General features: G+C 32.9%; 1 protein-coding gene across 7 annotated transcripts in view; it reads left to right on the top strand.

Moving 5' to 3' along the window:
* Positions 1-24,043, top strand: part of CDK8 (cyclin dependent kinase 8) — a 136,485-nt gene that overhangs the window by 72,112 nt on the left and 40,330 nt on the right. For all 7 annotated transcript variants that reach the window (XR_003142312.3, XM_035719523.2, XM_025462659.3 and 4 more), the window contains exons 3-4: positions 470-580; positions 4,959-5,099. Coding sequence is in view for 6 of the 7 variants with exons in the window: in XM_035719523.2 (XP_035575416.1) it covers positions 470-580; positions 4,959-5,099 (252 nt within the window). In the remaining variant the exon portion in view is untranslated. The remainder of the gene's footprint in view (positions 1-469; positions 581-4,958; positions 5,100-24,043) is intronic.

Here is a 24,043-nt window from a genome sequence, read left to right as displayed (position 1 = left end):
TTAGGTGCTTCTGTCTGTAACTTTTTGTTTTTTTATTAAAAGTTTGCAAAATTTTAATCGAATGTAAAATTTAAGTGCCTGGAAGAAATATCTCACAGAATTACAGATCTAAATTCTCATCTGATATTTGGTATTGACAAAGGTTATATTTTCTGATGTTACAGTTAGTTTTTTAAAAGCTATTGAATTGTACACTTAATATAGTTAAAATGGTGCTTTTGATGTATATTTTATCACAAAAAACCAACTAAACAATAACAAAATAGATTTACTCACTTATATCTTTCAGAGTTTGCCTACATTTGTTACTGAAGCACCTATATGGACACTTTCAAAACAGTTTGGGTGCATATTAGATTTTTAGGATATTACCATTAGGTTTGTATTGCCTGTGAATTATAAATGGTGTGGTTTATTTAACATTATTTTCATGGCAAAGATTTTTTAATGGATCTTCCTTGTTTTGCAGTTACTTCGAGAGCTTAAGCATCCAAATGTCATCTCTCTTCAAAAGGTATTTCTGTCTCATGCTGATAGGAAAGTATGGCTTCTGTTTGACTACGCTGAACATGACCTCTGGGTAAGGTGAATTACTGGTAGACATTGAGCCATTGGTTTCAGTCGGGGATTAAGAGTGACTAAAAACAATTTCAGGAGTTTATCTTACTGTGAGATTTACATTTTTAAAATAAAAGTACCTCATAGAATGTGGTTAATGAATTACCAAGGCTAGGGCATTTTGCTTTGTATTATTACATTTTGATCGTATCAGTTTGAACTTTGTAACATACTACAGAAAATAGTAGAATCTGAAGAGTATAAACAATTCAGTATTGTTTCCTTGCTATAGATTGTTGATAAAATTTTAAAAAGTAACTGTTATAGCTGTTTTGTTAGAGAATTTCAAAGTAGCATGTTTCTTTTTACTTCTATAAAGGAATATAAAATGAGAAAATAATATCCTTGTGTAGGAAGACAAATATATTTAGAAGACTAGACTGAGATCTAATGGTTCTGTTACTTGTCATATGATATTAAGCAAGTTTCTTAATAGCTCTGAAGTTGTAGTTCTCCTATCCCCATCTGTAAAATGTGATACTTTTCCTGCTTTTTTGATGAGATTTTTCTGAAAAGCAACTTGTATTTGAAAAACTTTATTGTAAGTGTACTATACAAATGTAGCATACTATTAATCATTTATTGGATATTATTCACACTTAATACTCCATATTCTAATGTATTTCTTATTTCCATCAGAAATTCAATATTGTACTTTCTTGAATTGAGCATATTCTTGTATAGGAAGAATTATTTTTGGAAGAGAGTCCCCTATTAAATCCTTGATTCTCAAAGTCAAGTAATTATAGCCTAGTAGATTAGTTTTATTAGATTACCTAATATAATGACAAAAATGATGTTACACTGATAAAAATTATTATAAACTGAGAATTTATTTTGGCTAGATAGCTGAATTATAGACAGTTAACAGTGCTTTGCATTTGCTCAGTGGATTGTTTTTAAAATTTGTATTTACATAAGTTTTGGGTAACTATAAAATTTACTCCTTTATTAAATGTAACAGTTATATTCTTTGAAAGTCTGAAATACCATCTTGGGAGTTTATGATATATATAATGAAAATCTATAGCAGGATAGCCAAAATAATTTTGAAATATACTCACAAAACTTATATCCTGATTAGTCTTGTATAAAGAATATGTTAATACAGACTATAGTTTAGAAAATGAAACAAGTAAAAACCAGTATTACATTGAATTAATTAATTAGCAAGTACTTCACTTCTGTGAACTATATTTTTTATGGTATTTAATAAGTAATTTAATAAGATCTTGAAATATTTCACTATGTTTTATTTACTAGTCTATATTTATATTTGTTGGTTGTGTATTTATTGAGATAAATAAAAGAGAAAACATATGTACAGATCTTCCTTGGCTTATATGGAGTTGCATTGTAATAAACTCATCACAAATTGAAAATATAATTAAGTCAGAAATACATGTAATACACCTAACCTATTGAACATCATAGGGGTAGCCTAGCCTACCTTAAATGTGCTGAGAACATTTAAATCAACCTCCAGTTGGACAAAAACATCTAATACAATGCCTGTTATATAATAAAGTGTTAGAATATCTCATGTAAGTTATTGAATACTGTACTGAAAATGAAAAACAGATTGGTTGTATGAGTATGGAATAGTTGAAAATGTGTTGGTTGTTTATCCTTACTGACTGGGTGCAGTAGCTGCTGCTGCCCAGCATCACGACCAAGTATTGTACTGTGAGTCACCAGCCTGGGCAAAGATCAAATTTCAAAATTCAAAGTATGGTTTCTGCTGAAATCTTATTGCTTTTACTCCATAATAAAGTAAAAAAATCACAAGTTGAACCGTTATAAATCAGGACCGTTGATACTGATATGCAAGGGATTATAATATTCTGGCTCAATTTCAGATATCTTCAAAATAATTTACATTTTTCATTCAGCTATAGTTTGTAAATAGAAATATAAAATTTGAAATAAAACTAGTATAAAGTCCAGTGAAACTGCTCAGAAGTAAGTTCATCTTCTAAAAACAGTCAAATAGTTTTAAACTCACTAATGTCCAAAATTAGCCTCATTTACGGAATTTTAACTTCAGATTTCAGAAATTGAAACTTATATGGGTTTCATATACTTTCAGGTTTACAAGAAATAATATTCACTCTGTAGATGCCTGTTTTCCACGAGTAAATGCAATTTGATTCAAATTGTTTTTATAAGTTATTTGGAAATAATGTTTTAGAACTGAAAATAGACATCAAATTTTCTGTTTTATGAAACCTCTGTCCAAGGTCAATGCTGGTTGTAAATATTTTTGTTATTGTTGTTAGCTTCTGTTCTTTTAAAATAAATCTAATCAAATTGAATTGGGATTCCGTTAATAAAAATTGTTAAATTAGGGTGACCAATATTGATACAACCCAAACTTATGAGAAATTTTCTAGGCTGGTTGATAAACATGATTTGTATTAAAACATGATTTGTAATAGTTGAACATAGGAGATGGTACTATATTCAGTATAATTCCTAGCAGGCTCACATGTAATATCTAATTTTCCATGTAGGTATAATAATTAAGCTTATACAAATTATGCTACATGCATTGTTGCCAGATACAAACACATAGTCCTCATTGGCTTAATTGTCATCTTATTAATACTCGTTTGAGTCAAGTAAGTACTTTTAATGTTCATTTTAATAAAAATCAAATAATTCGGTTTACTGAAAAACCTCCTTTATCCATTTTACTTTTTTATTTTAATTGGAATATTGAAATGAATTAACTGGGTTAAGGCGGCAGAGGGTAACAAAACAGTTCTAGTAAAAGGAGTCATTTTAAAAAAAATCACTAAAGTGCTGGTGAAATTTCATGGTGAGCACACCACATATTTGTTAAATAGCCCTGGAATAAAAATGAGGGTAAGAGATTTCTTACCCAGTGTAGTTTTTGTAGTTATAAAATATTAGTATAAAACAGTATTTTGTTAAATCCTAATGAAAATGTTAACTGAAGAAATGCATATGACATTATTTATTGTACCTCCCCTACATATTATTTTATTCTGGCAGATTTTAATTTTAAGAAATTAATTTTAAAAAGCTGTTTTTATTAAGCTCTGAGAATCACTGGTTCTTATTAAGGTAAACAGACTTTATTGTCATACCATTTCTTAGGATAGGTGACAGAACATTCTAGATTATTGAGTTGTAGTTCTGTTTTGTTTGACTGCTTTTAAACACTTTGGAAAAATAACTGAGAAGAAAATTAAAATAGTGTAATGCTGTACTAAAGTATAGATTAATCATACTGCATGCATGCTGAATAATACACTTTACCTTTCCACCAGGTAGTCTTTGCTGTATATTTTTTCTTTGGAAAGTAAAAGTTCTTCACTCATTATTAGTTATTCCTTATCCATGTTCTACTTTCTATTTCAAAAGAAAGTAGGAAGTGGAAATGTTGACCTCTAATATAAAATATGTCACTCTTTTATTTTAATTATGTTTATTAATTTCAAGAATATGTTTTCACTCAGAAATACTACTCAAGAGTCTTTTCATGTTCACATAAGATGCCACATATATACCTCTGTGTTACATACAGCAGAGTTGACTTCAGCTGACTTTAGGTGTTCTTACAGTTTAAAAGTGCTTTAATTAAAATGAAGAAACCTGTCAAGAGAGTTTGAAACATTGGATCTGATTTCTGTTGAGGTATATTTATTTATAAAGTGATTTTTCTGTTTATAAAGTGGTATTTTGTTTATCAGATGTCCACTGATACTATCCCTAGAAAGCTCTTAGTGGATAGTACAAGGCTGTTTTTTTCTCATCTGATTCATATTTCTAATATTTTCAGTGTGAACTGGTCATTTACATGTTATTCTTTAAGTTTCTATGTATTTTATTGAAATAATTTTCCTTTTTGCTTTTGTTTGTAACCCTTGTATTATAAATAAATAGTTACTATATCTATGCTGGATCAGCCAACCGAAGTATATCTTGAAATTTGTTCTATTCTTTTTCTTTTCATTTAATCATTACAGATAAAAAAGATAATATTCTTGAAAATTTTCACCAGGTAAACAGGAGTCAAATAAATTCTGAAAGAAATTTTTAATTATGCTTTCAAAATAAAATCACATTATTCTCTACTTCTCTGTTGCAGTCATTTATTCTCTGAGACATGATCATATGCTTAGGAAATGAAATTTTAGTTCCAGTTATTAGGAAATTTTAAATTTGTGTTATCCAGCAGAATGTGAAATTATATTTTCAACATCTTTGGGAATCCCTGAGTGTTTCTTTTTCTGTCAGGAAATTATTATACTTCAAATTATCTTTCCCTCTTTTCTCTTTTAAGCTTCTGGTGATATTTCTCTTTCTTTCAGCATATAATCAAGTTTCACAGAGCTTCTAAAGCAAACAAGAAGCCAGTTCAGTTACCTCGGGGAATGGTGAAGTCACTATTATATCAGATCCTAGATGGGATTCACTACCTGCATGCTAACTGGGTGTTGCACAGGGATTTGGTAAGTTGATATGTAGCTTGGTCTAAGCAAGAAAGATGCATTTATAGTTGGATGATTTTCTAGTTGTCTCTAGATATTAGTGCTGCATAGAACTGCAAACCTTAGAGTGAGAGTGCTATAGTCTCATAACATAGTCTAGCCTTGTGCTTTTTTATATGATGCATCCTACTTGGACATACACTGACTGGTGTTCATTGACGAGGTGAAAGAGGGCACATTGATTTCCCTAAGCTTTTGTTTACTTTTAAGTCTACAAATAAAGTATTGACTTGCTTTACATTGATGATTACATGGTAGGCAAAATCTAGAAATTGATATATTTATGAATAACTTGAAAATGAAACTTTTGGAGCCTACTGCATACTAAGTTACATATATTAGAAGAGGAGATGCTAATTCAATCTGGTTATTTTTTAATCCTCACTATTAGTACATCTATTAATCATAATTGAATACATTATTCAGAAGCCTTGCCATATTAAGGTCCATTAAATTTTTGAGAATTTAGAAACTTCAGAAATTGGCTTTCTGGTTTTTTGTTTTACATGGCAGAATAATTTATGCCTTTTTAAAAACCTATCTAGCATTAAGTTGTGCATTGTTCATTTATCTTCATGGATGTAAGTTAATTAAAATATCAAATTCCCCTATTGAATGTAAGTACATTGCACTTTTGTTGTTTTTTTTCGTTGTAGAGATGGTAAAGTATATGGTAAAGAGATGGTAAGATGGTATAGTAAAGTTTATAACAGTACCTTCATTCTGAACAACTATAGACACAATGCTGGAAATGATGATTTGGTCTCTAATCATATGTGTTACATAGGAAAAAACCCTGTAGACTTTGAGGCAGCGCTGATCTGCCCCTTGCACATATTCTTTCCAAGCTGCTGTATATTTAATACCTTCAAATCAGATGTTCCAGTTTCATAGTTTCTCGTTCTTTCATCTGTCTCCAATAAATCTCCTTTCAATATGTTTAATGGTACTTATTTTATCTCCTGTTCTCATACCTAGAAAACATTTAGATTGGGACCAATAAAAAAAAAATAGTTGAAAGAACTTTTTCCCTTGTAAACTTTATTTTTAATATTATTAGAATATTTACAGTGAATTTATAGAACAGAAGTAGGACAAATCTGTTGGCTCTTTATGAAGCTGAAAATAAATTTCAACCTTTAGGGGTGGAGTCAACTTAGGGAAACCACTATTACTACTTTTGAGCTGCTGACCATTTCTTGTGATAGCTAAGAAAATAAATTCTGGCATTTTTCCCTAATTATGCTGAGATGACACTACATTTTCTTTTACATCGTTAAAATATATATGTTTTTTAGATGAATGCAGATAATACAAACCAGCATTTAAAATAAGTTAATGTATATTAGACTTCAACCACTTACAGTAATGTTACCTACAGTACTGAGGTAGTTATAAAGTTTAATTTGTTTTTTTATTTCTCTTTGGGGAAATCTTTCTATTGACACAGCCTAAACAAGTTCTCTTTGACCTAGGGATAGTGTAGGACATGTCACTTCAAAGGTCTCTGTCGGTTGTGTGCCAACGGCGGGGGGGGGGGGCAGTGGGAGCAGTGCACTCAAGATGCCAGTATCAAAGGGATGCAATGTGTGTAAATGATTTAAAAATAATAATGAGGGCAGCCCGGGTTGTTCAGCGGTTTAGCACCGCCTTCACTCCAGGGCCTGATCCTGGAGACCCAGGATCAAGTCCCACGTTGGGCTCCCTGCATGGAGCCTGCTTCTCCCTCTCCCTGTGTCTCTGCCTCTCTCTCTCTCTGTGTCTCTCATGAATAAATAAAGTCTTTAAAAAAATAAATAAATAGGGGATCCCTGGGTGGCTCAGTGGTTTAGCGCCTGCCTTTGGCCCAGGGCGCAATCCTGGAGTCCCGGGATTGAGTCCCACATCGGGCTCCCAGCATGGAGCCTGCTTCTCCCTCCTCCTGTGTCTCTGCCTCTCTCTCTCTCTCTCTCTCTCTCTCTCTCTCTCTCATAAATAAATAAATAAATAAATAAATAAATAAATAATAAATAAATAAATAAGAAACATGAAAAATACTTTCTATTGGCATGATATGCTGGCAGTTATGAACAATATCAAAGATAAAATATTCCTATTCACTAAGCAAACCATTCCCACCCCTGTTACCCCCCTTATTTACCACTGCTATCTGTTTGATAGTCAATTTATCAAAAATATTTTCTGAACTGTAATATATTGTGTACTGCTACCTCCTTTGATTTCCCCATTTGGAGTGAGAGTTCTTGTTTTGTCTGGGTGTGACTCCTTACACCTAAATCTTTTGTGCATCGCAGGCACATACCAGCACATTGAACCATTGTGTCATTAAAGTGGTAACTTCCTCTGCCCCCAGTCTGGATCTTACTGGTTCAGATGCTTGCTTCTTGAATTTGTTCTCAAGTTTTGAAAGAAAGATTCATTATCACGGTTTGTTTTTTTTTAAATGTGCCTACCTTTTGTTAATTGAAAACTAAATTTTGGAGTTTTGATGTTGTATGATGTTCAACTGTAGTTACATTAAAAATTCATATATATACATATATAGCAAGAAGGTATTTACTTTGAAAAATGTTCTTCAGAAGCTGTATAACCTCACTTTTTAAAACTGTACCTCAAATACTTGTTATTATTTGCAGATGAAATATGTACCCTATAAGAACAAATATAATTAATAGTTCATTTCATTCCTTGCTGCTTTTCAGTCTGGTTCAGATTCAATGTGGCAATATTGATCTTAAAAGACCTATATAGATTTCTAACATCATGAATTGGACCAATGGGTTGAATTGCTGACTTGCCAAAGAAACATCATACTAAGATGGATAGTTGCCACAGACTCTCTAAAAACATCATTTTAATAATGCCCCAGAATGTTTTTGAAGCTTTTGCTTAGTAAAATTGTTTTCTTTTTTTTTCTTTTTTAATTGTTTTCATTATTAATAGACATATTGGTTTGAGATGATAGTTACAAAATTCTTTGATATGTGCAGTTGAAGTTTAACAATAATCCTATGTAATAAATATTCATTTTGTCATTATTAATCATCACATAGTAGCAGATTAGTAACTGGGGTCTGTCATCCTTGGTAGGAAATAGAGATTCATAAACTCTGGAACTGGAACTGTGGTTGGACTGAAGTCCATAATAAATGCATATGTGTGTGTGGATGTTTTAAGAAGAATATGCCTGAAAGGAAGCACATGCAATATTTATTTTTGTGAGATAATTTATGAATCTAAGCCAAACGTTTTTAGTTTTAGAACATTAAAATATGTATGTATAATTTAGTTTACATTTATACTTTGTTGTAAGCACAGATAAATAAAAACAAAGATGTTTGCTTTATTTTTCCCTTGGCTACACTCTTTCCCTTTCTTTTATTCTCCTCTCCATGGGAAATGAAAATAGTCTGACCAACAGGCCATAGTCCTGGTTCTGTCATTACCATATGTTTTGGGATTCTCCAGAGAAACAGTGTGTGTGTGTGTGTGTGTGTAGACAGAGAGAGAGATTGATTTATTTTAAGGAGTTTGCTCATGCAAATTGTGGAGGCTTCGTAAGTCCAAAATCTGCAGGTTAGGCCAGAAGGCTGGAGCCTGGAGGGAAGAGTTGCAGTCAAGTCCAGAGGCAGTCTGCTGGCAGAATTCTCTCTCCTTGCTCAAGGGGCATCAGTCTTTGTTCTATTAAGGTCTTCAACTGATTGTATAAGGCCCACCAGTGCTATGGAGGGTGAGCTGCTTTTCTCAAAGTCTACCAACTTAAATGTTAACCTTATCCAAAAACACCCTCACGGAATCATTCAGAAAAATGTTTGACCAAATATGTGGGCACCATGGCCCAGCCAGGTTGACATGTAAAATAACCATCCTATACAAATGAGTAAACAGGTGCAAAATTGAAACAATATGGGACCGGGCAGCCTGGGTGGCTCAGCGGTTTAGCACCTGCCTTCGGCCCAGGGCATGATCCTGGAGACCTGGGATCGAGTCCCATGTCGGGCTCCCTGCATGGAGCCTCCTTCTCCCTCTGCCTTTGTGTCTGCCTTTATTTCTCTCTCCGTGTCTCTCATAGATAGATAGACAGACAGACAGACAATATGGGACCAGTTAATTCATTTTTTATTCCCCAGTTATCTGCTTTTATAAGAGTGTTGGGTTAAGGAATATTAAGTTTTTTACCTACTACTCTAGAGAGGAACTAAGTTTGAAATCTTAATGAAAACTTCAAATAAAGATAATATTTAAGTGACTCAAAATAAGGAAATGTTTGAAGTCTTTTAGCCTGATGGGGTTGAGTTTGGGTTTTTTTCTGAGCACAAATAAAAAGACAGTAAACAATCAAAATTGTATTTGATACTTTTTTGTGTAGAAGCCAGAGTTTGATTTGGCAGTGGTGTCTGAAGTTTTTCCTCTGAAATGGTAGTCCTCCTTGATTGAGTTAAAGCACATTGGCAAGATCATGAGAAGCTGTCACTACTAGTGCCTCTTCTATGACCATTTTAGGACATCCAGCCAGTTCACTCACTTGTCTGTCTGACTTCTTTCAGTAGAAATGATTGTTTTTTATATAACTTTCTAAATTTAGGATTTTTTTTTGTACAGTCATGAAATAAACTTGAAAGTTTTTTTTGTTTTTAAGAGTTCTGTGATTAGATTAAAATTTGAAAATCTATCGGGTATATGCATGCCAGTATATGAATTGAAGTGATAGCTGGTTTTAATCTTTTTCTTCCTTCTCACTCAGTATACCTACTTCCAGCTAACTCAGAGATTGCCCTGCTTACTTGAATCCTTTTTTCCCTTCCTCTCTAGTGTTTAAAATTCTATTCAGCCTTTAAAGCTCTGCACCTACTACCTCAGCAATAAAGTCCCCCCACTCCTGGCTGGAAGTGAGAGTGTGTATATCTAAAGTCCTGTAGGAGTTACTTGGAACTTCTCATGGGTACTTAAACTAGTTTTGGTAATTTTTCTATCTGATTATAAGTTCCTGAGATCAGAGACTGGCTTAATATGTTTGTATCCTTCCCAATGACTTAACAAAATACACAATCAGTGTATACAATACTGCTTATATTTGTTGAATGATGAACAAAATACACAATCAGTGTATACAATACTGCTTATATTTGTTGAATGAACAAATTTGTAACAGAAACAAAGTGGCTTCCAAGGTGATTCTCTATAGGTTATTTCTGCTACTGGATGTTTGTCTGTAGATACAGACATGTGCATACTCTGTTGCATTTCTTTTTTCTACTGCCCACCATCTTAGCGCTACTGTGATTTACTGCAGTGGAGCTGTGCAAAAATACTTCCTCTCATACTACATCTTTAGTTTTCAGGAGCCTACCTCTTTCTACCTAAAAGAACTCAGCTCTTATCAGTCAGTCCAAAGACCATTCAGCTAATGATATTGATCTGTTGATTTCTTTTTTATCACACTCTTCCTCTACCTAATATTTTTGTTACACCCAGTGAAACCTGTTTCCTGACCATTTACCTGTTTGTTCACGTTCTTCTTATGTCATTTGTTTTTTCAAATGTTTTTCTTTAATCTTAATGTTCGAACATCTCCATCATGGGTCCCTTAGTTTTTTCAAAAACATCTTAAGAGTCCCTTCTGTGTGAATTATTCTTTAATTGTAGATAAGGCAGCAGTACCTGCCTTTTGAACAAACCAGCTGTTCTGAATTTGCAACTCTTATTTCACTTTTATACTACATTTAACACAGTTCATTACTAGTCACAATGTAAATACTTTAATTTCTAGCTAATATTTATTCATTTTTAATTTTCTAGTGCACTCAGTGCTGGCTGAATTTTATGCTTTTGGTTGAAAATATTCATCCTTGGGATGCCTGGCTGGCTCAGCAGTTGAGCGTCTGCCTTTGGCTCAGGACGTGATCCCGGGTTGGAGTCCTACGTTAGGCCTCCTGCATGGAGCCTGCTTCTCCCTCTGCCTGTGTCTCTCATGAATAAATAAATAAAATCTTAAAAAAAAAAAATTCATCCAGCTATATCAGACACACTAGAGAAGTGGTTTACACTTAAATCGGACTCTAAAGACCTGGACTTTAAACATATTTGCAGAGGAACATAGGAAAGTAGAGTAGTAGTTAATAAGACTGGCCAATTGACCATTAATTTTTGTTAAGTGTGTATCAAGTTCTCATATGGTCATTAATGTGTCCCACTTTAAAAAAAACTGATACTCAGAATTTCATTTTAATTAAGACTTTAATGGTTTTATCATAGTGGTAATTAACTTGGAACTACCAGGCACATAAGGTTGTATTTTCATCCTGTTGCACTAAGTGAAGTGTAATATTAAGTGAGAGATTCTGTAATTTTTCATCATAGCTGCTACTATTATTATTATTATTCAAGCTGAATTACAAGGCTGTATATGAAATTTGGAGTGCTTTGTTGTATTATTGCAACTGTCAGCTGTAAGCACTCCTGCCCTAAACCAATTCAGAATAGTTCTTTATGCCTAAAGTTTCTTAGAAAATAAATCTCTACAGAGATTTCCTTTAGGAGTATGCCAATGGAGATGTGCTACTGTGAGAAGTGAAATAGCCCAGTGGGCCACTGTATATACATATTTAAAAGAGGTGCAAGCCATTTTGAAGTTTTACTATGACTTAAAAAAAAATGTCTGGGGCAGCCCCGGTGGCGCAGCGGTTTGGCGCCGCCTGCAGCCTGGGGTGTGATCCTGGAGACCTGGGATCGAGTCCCGCATCCGGCTCCCTACCTGCAGCCTGCTTCTCCCTCTCTCTCTGCCTGTGTCTCTGCCTTTCTCTCTGTGTCTATGAATAAATAAATAAAATCTTAAAAAAAAAAAAAAGTCTGATAGTGCTGCTGCCCTGCAGTCCCAATCACTTGGAATCAATTGGTGGGGCTTCATCTGTTATTGGGGAAGGATGGGTTGGTTTCCTAGCAACTGTCATATAAGATCAAAATCTCTGAGTGAGCCATGGACTCAAACTCAATTTCAGAGAGCCTTCTTTATTAAGGTATCTTATCATGTATTGATGGTAGCATAATGAATTATGGGGGTATTCTGTGTCTGATTCTCTTTATTTGAGAGAAAGAGTGCCTGGTTTATTAGTTTTGTTTACCAATACTAATATTTGCTCTTGGTGATACGGTTTGTTTTGAGGTGGACGTTTTATTGTCTGTTGAATTCTGTCACTAATAAGTGGAGAAACTAAGAAGCAAAGACGTTAAATACCTCGGTTCTGGTTACTTGGAGAACTGTAACACAGCAGGATCCCTAAATGTAGGGGTTTTTCTTCTAGGTTAGTGAGTTTTAAATTGAAGGTTGTAAGCCATAAGTGAATCAGGAAAGCACACAATTCAACCAGCCTTTTTATTTTCTATTTTTTTAATGGAATAGAATAGAAAATGTATCAGAGTACATCATACATATTAAGGGCAGTTATTGTCATGAGACTTTTGTTTCATATATATTTATATGTGAATATTGTCATTTAATATTAAATGATTTTTTTTCCTGTGGGTTGTCTTAAGAAAGGTTTGAAAGCCACTGCGCTATACAATTTCCCAAAAGGTATTTGATATAGTTAGGAAAAGAAGAAAAAACTTGCTTAAATCTTTAGAAAATACTTAGTGCAAACTAAAGTTTTACACAAACTTCTTGACAGTGATGATTAAATTATTTTAAGTAGTAGTCACCTTTTGGGAATAAATTTTTCTAAGTAGGATTTATTTATGGGTGGGAGAATTTCAGGCAAGTTTCACTTTCTTTAATAACTTTTTAAAATTGAATAGTTTGCAGTTAACTTATATTATTGTTATAATGAGAAAAAAAGTCTTTCATCTGAACTAGAAACAGGAAAATGTCTATTTAGTCTTATTAAAAGTTCACACATGCTATTCAGTGTGGCTTGGGATGTTTTTGTTTAAGAGTGATGTTTTCTTTCTGCCTAAAAAGAAGGGCCAACTAATTCATTTTTTTAAAGATTTTATTTATATATTTGAGAGAGAGTCCGAGCAAGGGGACCCAGAGATCAAGACCCCAGCTGAAGGTGTAGGTGCTTAACCAGCTGAGCGACCCAGGCACTCTTGGGTGGGTAAATTCTTTGGTGGTGGTGGGGAACAAGCAGAAAGGACCCTGAGATTTACTCATATGCTAGAACAGGCAAGCAACAAAATAATTGAACAGTTGGGAAGAAAGGAGCTGGCATTCGCAGCCTCTGTTGTGTTTTTTGCCCCTTCTGTATACTTTAGCTTCCGTAAGATGAATGTGGGGGAGATGTTAAGTGTATTTCTTTAAAACAGAACTTTTGCGAGGGGTGGCTCAGTTGGTTAAGGGTCTAACTCTTGATTTCTGCTCAGGTCATGATCTCAGGGTGGTGAGATGGACCCACCCCCCTTCCGGTTCTATGCTGGGCATGGAGCCTGCTTGGGATTCTCCCTCTCCCTCTGTCCCCTCTCTCCTCCCCTGCACACACTCTGTCTCTCTCGCAAAACAAAACCAAAAACCCAGAGTTTTGGGGAAGAAAAATACTTTGGGAAATGTCAGGTTTAATCATGCTTATTGCTTGAGATTTCCTTCGTTTATTGGGAACTACCAAGGATTTACTCTAATTTTCTTGTTTGTTTAATTGTGTAGCATTAAGATTGCATCCATGAAATTAGGCTTGAGGATAAAACATGGGTTTTATTGATGATAACTGATTAAGGCAAACTTAAATGAGGTTTGCATTGATTTTAATTAATATTGTGAATTTTGTGCTTATTCTAAAGTATGTTTACTTAAATGACCAACTGGGCAATTTTCCTTGAAAATATTTGATTGTAAACAGTCTGTTTGGTTTCTTGACAAATGCTACATTTGCTTAATTTTGTTCTTAATATTGAGTATACCCAATGGACTGTATTCAGTTTTTCATAAATAATGAAAAGTAGCCTATTTATTTTTACTAAATGACACAACTGCAAATACACATGTTTATATGGGCAGGTTACAAGTTGGTAATAAAAATATTGTTATTTGGTTTGCATCTTGCTTGTAGACTACTTTTTCTTAGATTCTGAATGAGTCCTTTCAGACACTTTATCAACACACTACTAGAATATTTTTAGTCAAATTTCTCACCAATCAAGAATGGTTATTCTAAATAATCTCATTAAGGTTGTCATTTGTTTGTTTGTTTTAGAATGTGAGACTTTTTGAGTGATCCTGAAAATTTAGTAGAAGTAGAGGACCATCAGTTTTAAGTCAGAAATATCTTTTCACTACTTTCAACCTAATTGATGTGATAAATCATTATATCATTTATATAACCACTTCCATTTTTATAAACAACATTTACTATCATCCAGAGCAGTGTATTTCCAAAAACAGGACAGATTTGGGAAGGTTTTGTTTAAAGGACTTTTGAATCATATTAAAGACAAGAATTTATCAGGTCTCGGCCTGCATCAGATATAAGTTATTACTACTGTATGTAGTATTAATGTTGAATTCCTACTTTTTTTCGCTTGTGGCCTTTAGACTTTTACATGTGGAAGAGAGAAATACACTGTAGTCAAAATATCAAGAAACAGCTTTTCCAAAAAAAAAAGTTTCATAGTTCTCTGAATTATACTTTGAAAGAGCATATAAAAATTAATATTCCAGTCTGATTTTCTAATGGTAGACACAGGCCTTGAAGTATTAGAGTATTAAATTGTTTTCTAGACTGGTGAAGATTTACCAAAGTATTTTAAGCTTTAAAGATAGAATATATTATATAAGGTTTTGTCTTATGTCAGCTATAATTGTTACTATAAACCTGTTTAAATCACAGGCTCCTGTGGCCACGTATATTTTTAAGTAAGTCTTTTTCAGTTTGACAACTGTATGTCTTTAGCAGATATAAGCAGATGAGAAGTGGTCTTATCGGAGGGGAAGAGGAAATCTTCCTAAAGAAATAAGCATATGCAGTTAACCACATTTCAAAGTCAGTTCAACATAAAAGGTCAAGATTTTATGTAAATGCTTGTAAATGTTCTAATCAACACATAGGAATTTTTTAGTAAAAATGAAAGTTCCCTCAGGTAGAATAAGATATTGTTAGCAATAGTTATTAAATTAACTATTGAAAAATATTTCTTTATTAAAGTTTCTTACTTTCGGTACAGCTGGGATTTTACTTTTTCTTCATAGGGTATCACTTTGTTGTAATTACCAATGTCTGTTTTTATTGTTTAATTTATATATAATTTGCCTTCAGATAAATACCATGTCATAGATATACTACTCTTAAATAGTTACATAATCTGAGGATTCCTAACTCTGTGCTAAAATACATGGCCTGGGTGGTGGTCAGTTAAGCATCTGGGCTCTTGTTTGCAGGCTCAGGTCATAATCTCAAGGGTGGAGAGATGGAGCTATAGGCTCCAGGCTCAGCAGAGAGGCAGCTTTAGGATTTTCTCCCTCTGCCCCTACCCCCACTCCCACGACACACATGGGTTCTGTCTCCCTAAAATAAATAAATCTTTTTAAAAAATAAAATAGATGTCTGAATTTCTAAGATTCATTTCTTTTCTCTAGAATGTATGGTCTTCTCAAGTTGTAGACACGCTTCTATAATTTAGGTCAGTGCCTGTTAAGATGCCTGTTTAATAAAAATGTAAATGATGGGAGATAAGACTGCTAATTTTTTTTAATCATTAGTTTTAAAATGTGTTTATGTAAATACCATGTACCATTTGAAATGAAGACCATTTCTTGGTGTTCCCTAATTTCATAGACTAGTAGACCATAAAGTTGGAAAGCCTCTTGGAACTGACCATTCCCATTCCTTACATGGTGTGTTAATTCTTGGTAATGCTTGTAGCAGATAACCATCCCGTCACCATTCAACATTTCCAGGAGTGACTAGTCTTTTTATTATGGTAGACTTGTTATTACACAGATGTATGCCTTAGAAGGTAAGGTAAAAAATTTGGAATGCATTAACACTCATTCTTTGGCCCCTCTCTTCTGATTGATCTCCCCTTTATTTTTTTCCCATCTGATGAACACCAGCTGGTAAAATCAGATGTTGTCTGGGCCTTCATGGTAAGGAGGAAGAGGGGAGTCTACAAATTAAAAAAAAAAAGTAGGTAAAAGGTAGGAAAAAGTAAAAAAATAACAGGAAAAGTTAAGAAAAATAAGAATGAGTTGCATGTGGCAAGAACCAATAAGGGATCTTGGGTTATGCCTCCTAAAAAAATTAAGCCCCTATTATTGTGGGCCTAAGATTTTCGAATCTTGACTCCACCACTTAATTATGTAACTTTTGGTAAGATTAACCTAAGTATTACTTTGCTCATTTATAAATGGAGCCAAACCTATATTTTTATCTCTTGTAATTTGAGATTCATTTAAAGTTAGGACTGTGACTGACACATAATAATGTTCATTTTACTACCTTTTACTTCCAATTCATCATCAAGTTGCCCTGGGAATATAAGTATACCTTAAAGGCAGGAACTTTATCCATTTCCTTTAGTGCTATATGATTAGTACCCAGAATAGCACAATAAATATTTATTGAGTAAATAAATGGATTCTTGTCAAGTCCCCCTTTCAAACATATCTCAGATCAAACTACAATAAGACCGTCCAGTAACTCAGATTTGAATATAGCACCTTGGCCATTGGTCCCACTCATCTGTCTAGTGCCATTTCTCAAAGAAGAGTAAACTGGTGCTTATTGTCAGGGAGAAGCAGTTGTGGAGAGAATTAACTATGAAGGGAAGGGCAAAATTTGGCAGAGATTCTGCATTCTTGTAGCTCAGCTATCTCTAGATCAATCAGGAGCCACAAATAGATTCCAAAATTCTTTGCTGGCAGGACATGGATTTGGATTTTCTAGGTGGACTTCCAGGACTGCTAGTTGTATAGGTTCACTTTATTTCATTAATTTCTGTTTATCTACCCCACAATAACCTGACTTTCCAGTTTACACTATTGAATTTTTTGGACTCCACTTATTGCCTTGTGGCTTTGCTTCTTATCATTTCTTTTACTGCTGTTCTAATGCAGGGCGCCTGGATTACTGTAAAAACTCCCAAGCGATCTAATATTGTAGTCTTGTGGTTTATATGGTCTAATATTAATATAGCCGTGAGAATAATTCCTATAAAAAGTAAATCAAATCCTATTCCACTACCTAAAAGGCCTCTGTAGCTTTCTGTCTCTGAGACTGATACACAAAATCTGTCCTTCACATATCATATTGTGTCTTTGTACTGCAGACTGGAAAGCAGAAAGCTTCAGCATTGTTTTATATATCACTAAGAAAGAAAACATTTTGCCAACGTGACTGTCACACAGAAGGTATAACATAGAACCCAGTTATGGGATACTAAAATTTTAAAGGAACATAAAAATTGGAATGTATGAAATACATTTTTCCCCTTGTTATTTGGTAATGGTAAATGGCTAGAATCTATTTACTGGTGCAGTGGCAAATAATCGAGGTGACTTTTTTCAGTCTTTAGTGAGAATTCCTAAGTTTCAACATTATATGTGATGTTTGTTCTGAGTTTCTGTGAATACCTTTTATCAAGTTAAAGATGTTTACTTCTATATCTAATTAAGTTGTTTGTTCCTAAAACAAAAATGGATTTTATTTAGTACTTTCTCTGTACCTTTTGAGATGGAAATAGAGCTATTTTAGTAGCTATTTTAGAAACTTAATATTTATATGGTTTTGGTTCTTTTTGAAGTTGAACCATCTTTACATTCTACTTGGTCTTGATTGTATTTTCAGTCACTATTGGATTCCCTTTGCTAATATTTTATTTCGTCTTTATTGACAAGGAGATTGATCTTTAATTATGTTTGTATATTGTCTTTGTTCTGTTTTGTTTTCATGATTATCAGCTTCAGAAAATGATTGTAGTCCCTGGGATAGTGTGTGCATTGTAGGCATTATTTATTCTTGAAAGATTGGTGAAAGTCATCTGTAAAACTCCAATTCTGGTGCATTGAAATGGTGATTGATGACTTTTGACTACTATTTAAATTTTTTTAATAGTTATTGAACTATTCTAGTGTTCTACAAAGCCCTAGATTAAATAAGCACTTTAAAATAAATACAAATTACCATAATCGACACTGGAAGAAGTAGAAAAACTAAAGAGACCAATAATTACGGAAGAAATAAAGACATTTGTCACAGGAATATCTCTATAAAATACAATTGTGAATCGTTTCACAGTTGCTTCAACCCTCAAGCAACAGCTAATCAGTTATACAGCTAATACAGTAATACACTGTATAAACTATTCTAGAGTAGTGCAAAAGAAAATTTCCTTAATAACTTTGTAGGAAGAAAGCATAACACTGACACAAAGCTGGTAAAGATAATGCATGTATGTAGCCCTGGACCAGTGTCATGTAAATATTTGTGCATATTTCTTAAGTAAATTGTTAGCAAATAAGATCCAGAGCGACACATTAAAAGAATACTATGCTCTAAGTAAATGAAGGTCATTTAAAGAATGCTAGGTTGATTTAGTATTTGGAAACCTATTAACAGAGTTCAAAATACTAGTGCTAAGAGAACACTGATTATTTCAATAGTTGTAAAACTTTGGCAAAATTCAGTATGGAGTATTATTTGACAAAATTTAATATTCATTTCTGATTGAAATTCTTATAAACATAATAAAAGAAGGAAACCTCCAAACACGAGAAGTACGTATATCAAATCAACAGCCATTAACCTTCTGACCTTCTGTCACTACTTATTTAACAATGTTCTGGAGCTGTTCTGGACCAGAAATAACCTAGATAACTATTATAGGGAAGGCTTCATAAAATAGGGTAAATGCAGTAGTACTGTGCATATATTATTTGTTCACTTAACAGTAAACAGGAAGCAAAAGAGCCTTTATAAGATATTTGTATTAAATCTAAATAATATAGATTTAGAGATATCTAGAATTATGTCCATCAAGATGTTTGTAATGGTTTAACTCTTTAAGATGAGATTTCAGGTAAATTTCATTTCCTCTCTACTTTCCTATATTTTAATTTTCTACAACACTGTGTATTTTTATTACTTTAACTTTTAAAAGCTGATACTAAGAATAAGCATTTTTTTAATGTCTAAAAGGTATAAATGACTAAAATCTAGAAGATCAAAACTACCAGGGGTGTTTCATAGGGCCATTGAGAAAAATAACTTTGGGGGCACTGTCCACTCAAAGAAGGGCAGCCCAACCCCAGGAAATTTTTACTTCAGAATCACTATAGCAGTGACTCACTGTTGGCAGATTATAATGCTAGCTGCCATCGTAATTCTCATTATAATATATTTAGGACCTTACATATCAGGCATCATGCTTATAAGCCTTTTATGAACATTTGTCACACTTAATATCTGCAATGATAGTTGTCATTAATTTTATTCATATTTTATAAATGATGAAGTGGAGGTTAAGGCCACACAATTTAATGATTGGTGACACCCCTGAGTTTTTTTAGCCTTATTCTTAACCACTTCCTCATTTTCTAAAGAAATCTATCATATTCTGAAAATGTTTAGGGGAAAAAAAAAAGTTGAGAAACACTGGTCTCAAATCTGTGTCTGTTCAAAAACAAAATTATAGTATCAGATAAAGTATATTTTATTTCAAAAGATTGAAACACGTCTTTTAATGACACAATGATTAAAATACAGCAAAGAATTTATGGTTTGTTCAATTTGACAATTGTACAAAAAGATATAGAAATATATATAATTGTATACCTTGCCTTTTTTCTCTCAGATGATGAGAAAATTTATCAAGTAAAGAATGAACAAATATTGTAGAATAAAGCAAGTGATGTGATAGAGTTGCTTGGCAATTAGAACTGCCTAAAAATATATATTTTTTAAATAAACATTCACTCACAAAATTATACTTCTAGCCAGTGTGTACTAGAAGATAAAGATTTGTGGTAAGTACTCACAAAGGCACAAATTCTGCATCAGTCTTTGAGAACACAATAAGATAAAGTTAGAAATAAAACCAGAACTATATTTCCTTAACTATTAGACATCATCAATTGAAAAAATATGCTGTTTAAGACACAGAATTCGGAAGTACAAAAGATACTCTTGAGTTAAATGTATACATCCATCGCAGATTGCAAGACACAGTCACTGTCAGAATTTTTGAAATCATACAAGCAAGCAGAAATATATCGTTTCATACCAATTGTTTGAAAGGCAAATAAAAAAAACAAAAACTTTTGAAACATGTTAGAAAAGTGAGTAATAATAACATTATATAAGTTTAAAACACCAAAATTAACCAAAAATCAGACCACAAATGACATTAGCAGTTAATTCACTATACATACTTAACACACATATATATGCAGTGTGTGTATAAACATTTTTAAAAGTCCAGTTTCACTGGGAAAGTAATGCAACAATATTTAGGAGCTGCCATTTTTGCCTATCAAATAATAGTGCTCAGTTGTACACTAGCAGTCTAATGTAGTGGTTTAAGAGGACAGACTCTGGAACCAAACTACCTGTATTTTAACTCGTGTTCTATTGACAAGTCAGTATGAAATGGTTAACATGAACTAACTCAGTTCAGCTGAGGCTTTTATAGCCTTTGTCATCTCATTTATAGATTGGAATAATAATACATGCTGATATGGAGTAATTGTGAGGATTAAATGAGTTAATCTATGTAGAGGACCTAGCATATAACTAACATGTATGTTGCTGTTGTCATACTGTTGCTTCTAATACTATTGTCATTTTAGAGATAAAGATATTTTATCTGCAAACTAGACCATATATTAATTGGCCCCCCACCTGCCTTTATAACTACCTTTCCTGCCAGTCTGCCCCTGCTTATCATACTCTACTCACAAAGGCCTTCTCGAGGTGCCTGGGTGGCTCAGTCAGTTAGACATCTGCCTCTGGCTCAGGACATGATCCCAGGGTCCTGGGCTCAAGCCCCATATGGGGCTCCCTGCTCAGTGGGGAGCCTGTTTCTTCCTCTCCCTCTCCCTTTCCCTTCCACTTTCCCCTGCTTGTGGTTTCTCTGTCAAAGAAATAAATGCTTTCTTGAATAAACCAAGCTATGGAGTTACCTCAGAGACTTCTTGTTTTTCCTTTGAACTGCAAAGTTCATACATAACATAACACCTACATAAATAATCCTTTCTTCTCATCCTTCAAATTCCAGCCTAAGTGTCACCTTGAAAGGCCTTCCCTCACCATCCTATCCAAAGTAATGCCCCCATTTGTCTTTCCCTCACCACGTATTCAGAATAGGACCCTCATTCTCTCTAATGGAATAGCATTTTTTTTAATAGCATTTGGTAAATTTCTAATTTTTTATGTATTTGTTGATCTTTATCTAATGTCTGACTTCCCTATAGACCCGGACCATGTCTATTTCTTACTATCTCATGCCAAGGATAGTGTATGATAGGTGATATGTCCTCAGTATGTTGAATGAATGAAAATTAACTGCTATGACATGAGTTACAACCTAGAATCTATCAAGAGCTTTAAAAAGTATTCATTCCTTTTGATCTAGCAATCCTACTTTTAATAAACTCTCTTAAGGAGATTATAAAAAAAGGTGAAAGGCCATCACAGCATTATTGATAATAGTGACAAATTGAAAAAAAATACATGTCTAACAGAAAATAATTGTGCAAATTATTACATGCAGGAAAGATGAACTGTTGTTGCCATTTAAAATTATGTTTATGAAAAAAAATAAAAAATAAAATAAAATAAAATTATGTTTATGGTAAGTTTAAGTAATATTGTTATTTTGTTACAAGAAAAAGCAGACCACAACAAAGTGGCAATACTGAATGAAAAATACATCAACAAAAGAAAATGTACCAATATATTATGATTAAATCTGGATAGTAAATTGTGCTTTCTTAATCATATTTGAAAAAGAATAAACTTTTCTAAAAGATCGTATATTCTAGAAGGAAAACAATGTGTTTTTCTTAAGTATCAAAAGTATTTAAAAAATTGAATGAATATATTCACACTGTTATAAGAACTTACTATGTAATAAACCAGAAGTTATTTACAATAAACAAAGGCATCACTCCTTAGTATACTAGGGAGAAGTATTTTCTTGTCTATAACAAATTTTTTTTTGTTACTTATTTCTTAAAACTACACTAAAACCCATAGAGATCATAGGATGTAAAATGTATATTTAAAAATTAGGGTATTTATTCTAGCTTTAGCTGGAGGTAAATTCCTAACAATAAATTTGTAACTATTACTAAAGATACAGTAGACCTGCTGAAATGTAAAAACACTAGTAAAAATACTCTTAGAGAATATAAAATGTACAGTTTTTAGCAAGAGGAAAGCAATATATTAGAAAAATGGCAAAAATAACAATATAACTTTACTATCTAGAATAAGTTACTATTATGTATCAAGCTAATAAAAATTATAAAATCTTACAGGTACACATTGCCTTTGGTTTTGCAGATTGGTTTTACCACATTTAATGGTATTGTTTTTTTAAAAGAATGTTTATAAAACTGATACTTAAACCCTTAAAGGGCAAAATTTGTTAATGTGTATCAAAAAAACTTTAAAAATGTTTATAACCTTTACAAAGCAATTTGACTTTCTAGGAATCAATCATAGGCAGATTCAGAAATGTTTGTTATAGCATTATTTTTCTTTTAATAAGGAACTAGGAACAACCTAAACATTTAATAGGAGCTAATGGATGTAAGTTACAGTGAATCCATAGGATTCATAAGGATTATGTGAGAAAAGTAATTTCCAAATTAAAAAATCTTCATGATATACTAGTGCCGAGGGGTACAAACAATATATTTAGTATGATGCTATTTTTTAGTTTTATAAAGAGGAAAAAAAACCAAAAAGGTAACTTGAAATGTTTGTGGTGGTCATCTGTTAGTTTAGAGACTATAGATGCTTTGTTTTCAGTCATCTGTTATCAAGCACATTGTCCTTTTTCTTCATTTCCCAGGTTATGTCCATTGAGCACATACTCACTTTTGAAATTTAAAAAACAAAACAAACTTCTAGTTTTAGAACAATAACGCTATTGATATTTTTTGATCTGATAATTCTGCTTTGGGATTTCATCCCAAGGAAATTACCTGATGTATATGTCAGGGTGTTTTGGGGTAGCAGGGAGGCAAGTATAAATTATACAAATACTATCAATGAGAGCATCGTCAGGGTTGGCGCCAGAAGTGGAGGTTTGGGGAAGATACAACCAGCTGTCTAGTAATAGAGGAATACAATTTAGGTAGTAAAAGTAATGTACAAACATCCAGATTTGTCCAGAAAATAATACTTGAGAAGACAGAACACAAAACAGTACAAACAATAGTTTGTACTATTCACTGATCACTGTTATCCTAGCAAATATATAAATTAATATTGTTTAGAATAGTTTTTGGAGTTAGTGATTTTCAGATTTGAATACAAACTATAATTTTTTTGGTAAAATTTGGTTAAATTCTTAATAATGTCACTGGAACTGTTCTGAAAACTAAGAGATTTTTGATATCCTGTCTCTGCCACTTAATCTCTCTCCCTTGAGATGTGTGATCTCAATATTATTCAGCTTTCTAGTCTTCAAGATTACTTAAAGTTACCTTTTTTTTTTCTTAGTGGTCATTTTATTAGATTTTTTGCTTCAACTGTGTTATACCTTACCTTACACCTATTTTTGTTTTACAAAATACAATTAAATAAATCTAACTTGGAAAATGCATTTCTATGTACAAGAAAATATACATGTATATATTAATATGTGCACATTTCTATTAGGAATAAATACGGCCGTGCCTATAAATTTAGTATTAGAGGGAAATTCATAGCTCAGAAGAATAAGGGAAAACTATTACAAAAATATCTTCC

Source organism: Canis lupus, chromosome 25, assembly GCF_003254725.2.
Source record: "Canis lupus dingo isolate Sandy chromosome 25, ASM325472v2, whole genome shotgun sequence".
Lineage (NCBI taxonomy): Eukaryota > Metazoa > Chordata > Mammalia > Carnivora > Canidae > Canis > Canis lupus.
Note: the sequence above shows the minus strand (reverse complement) of the source record. Positions and strands in the feature narration are given on the sequence as shown.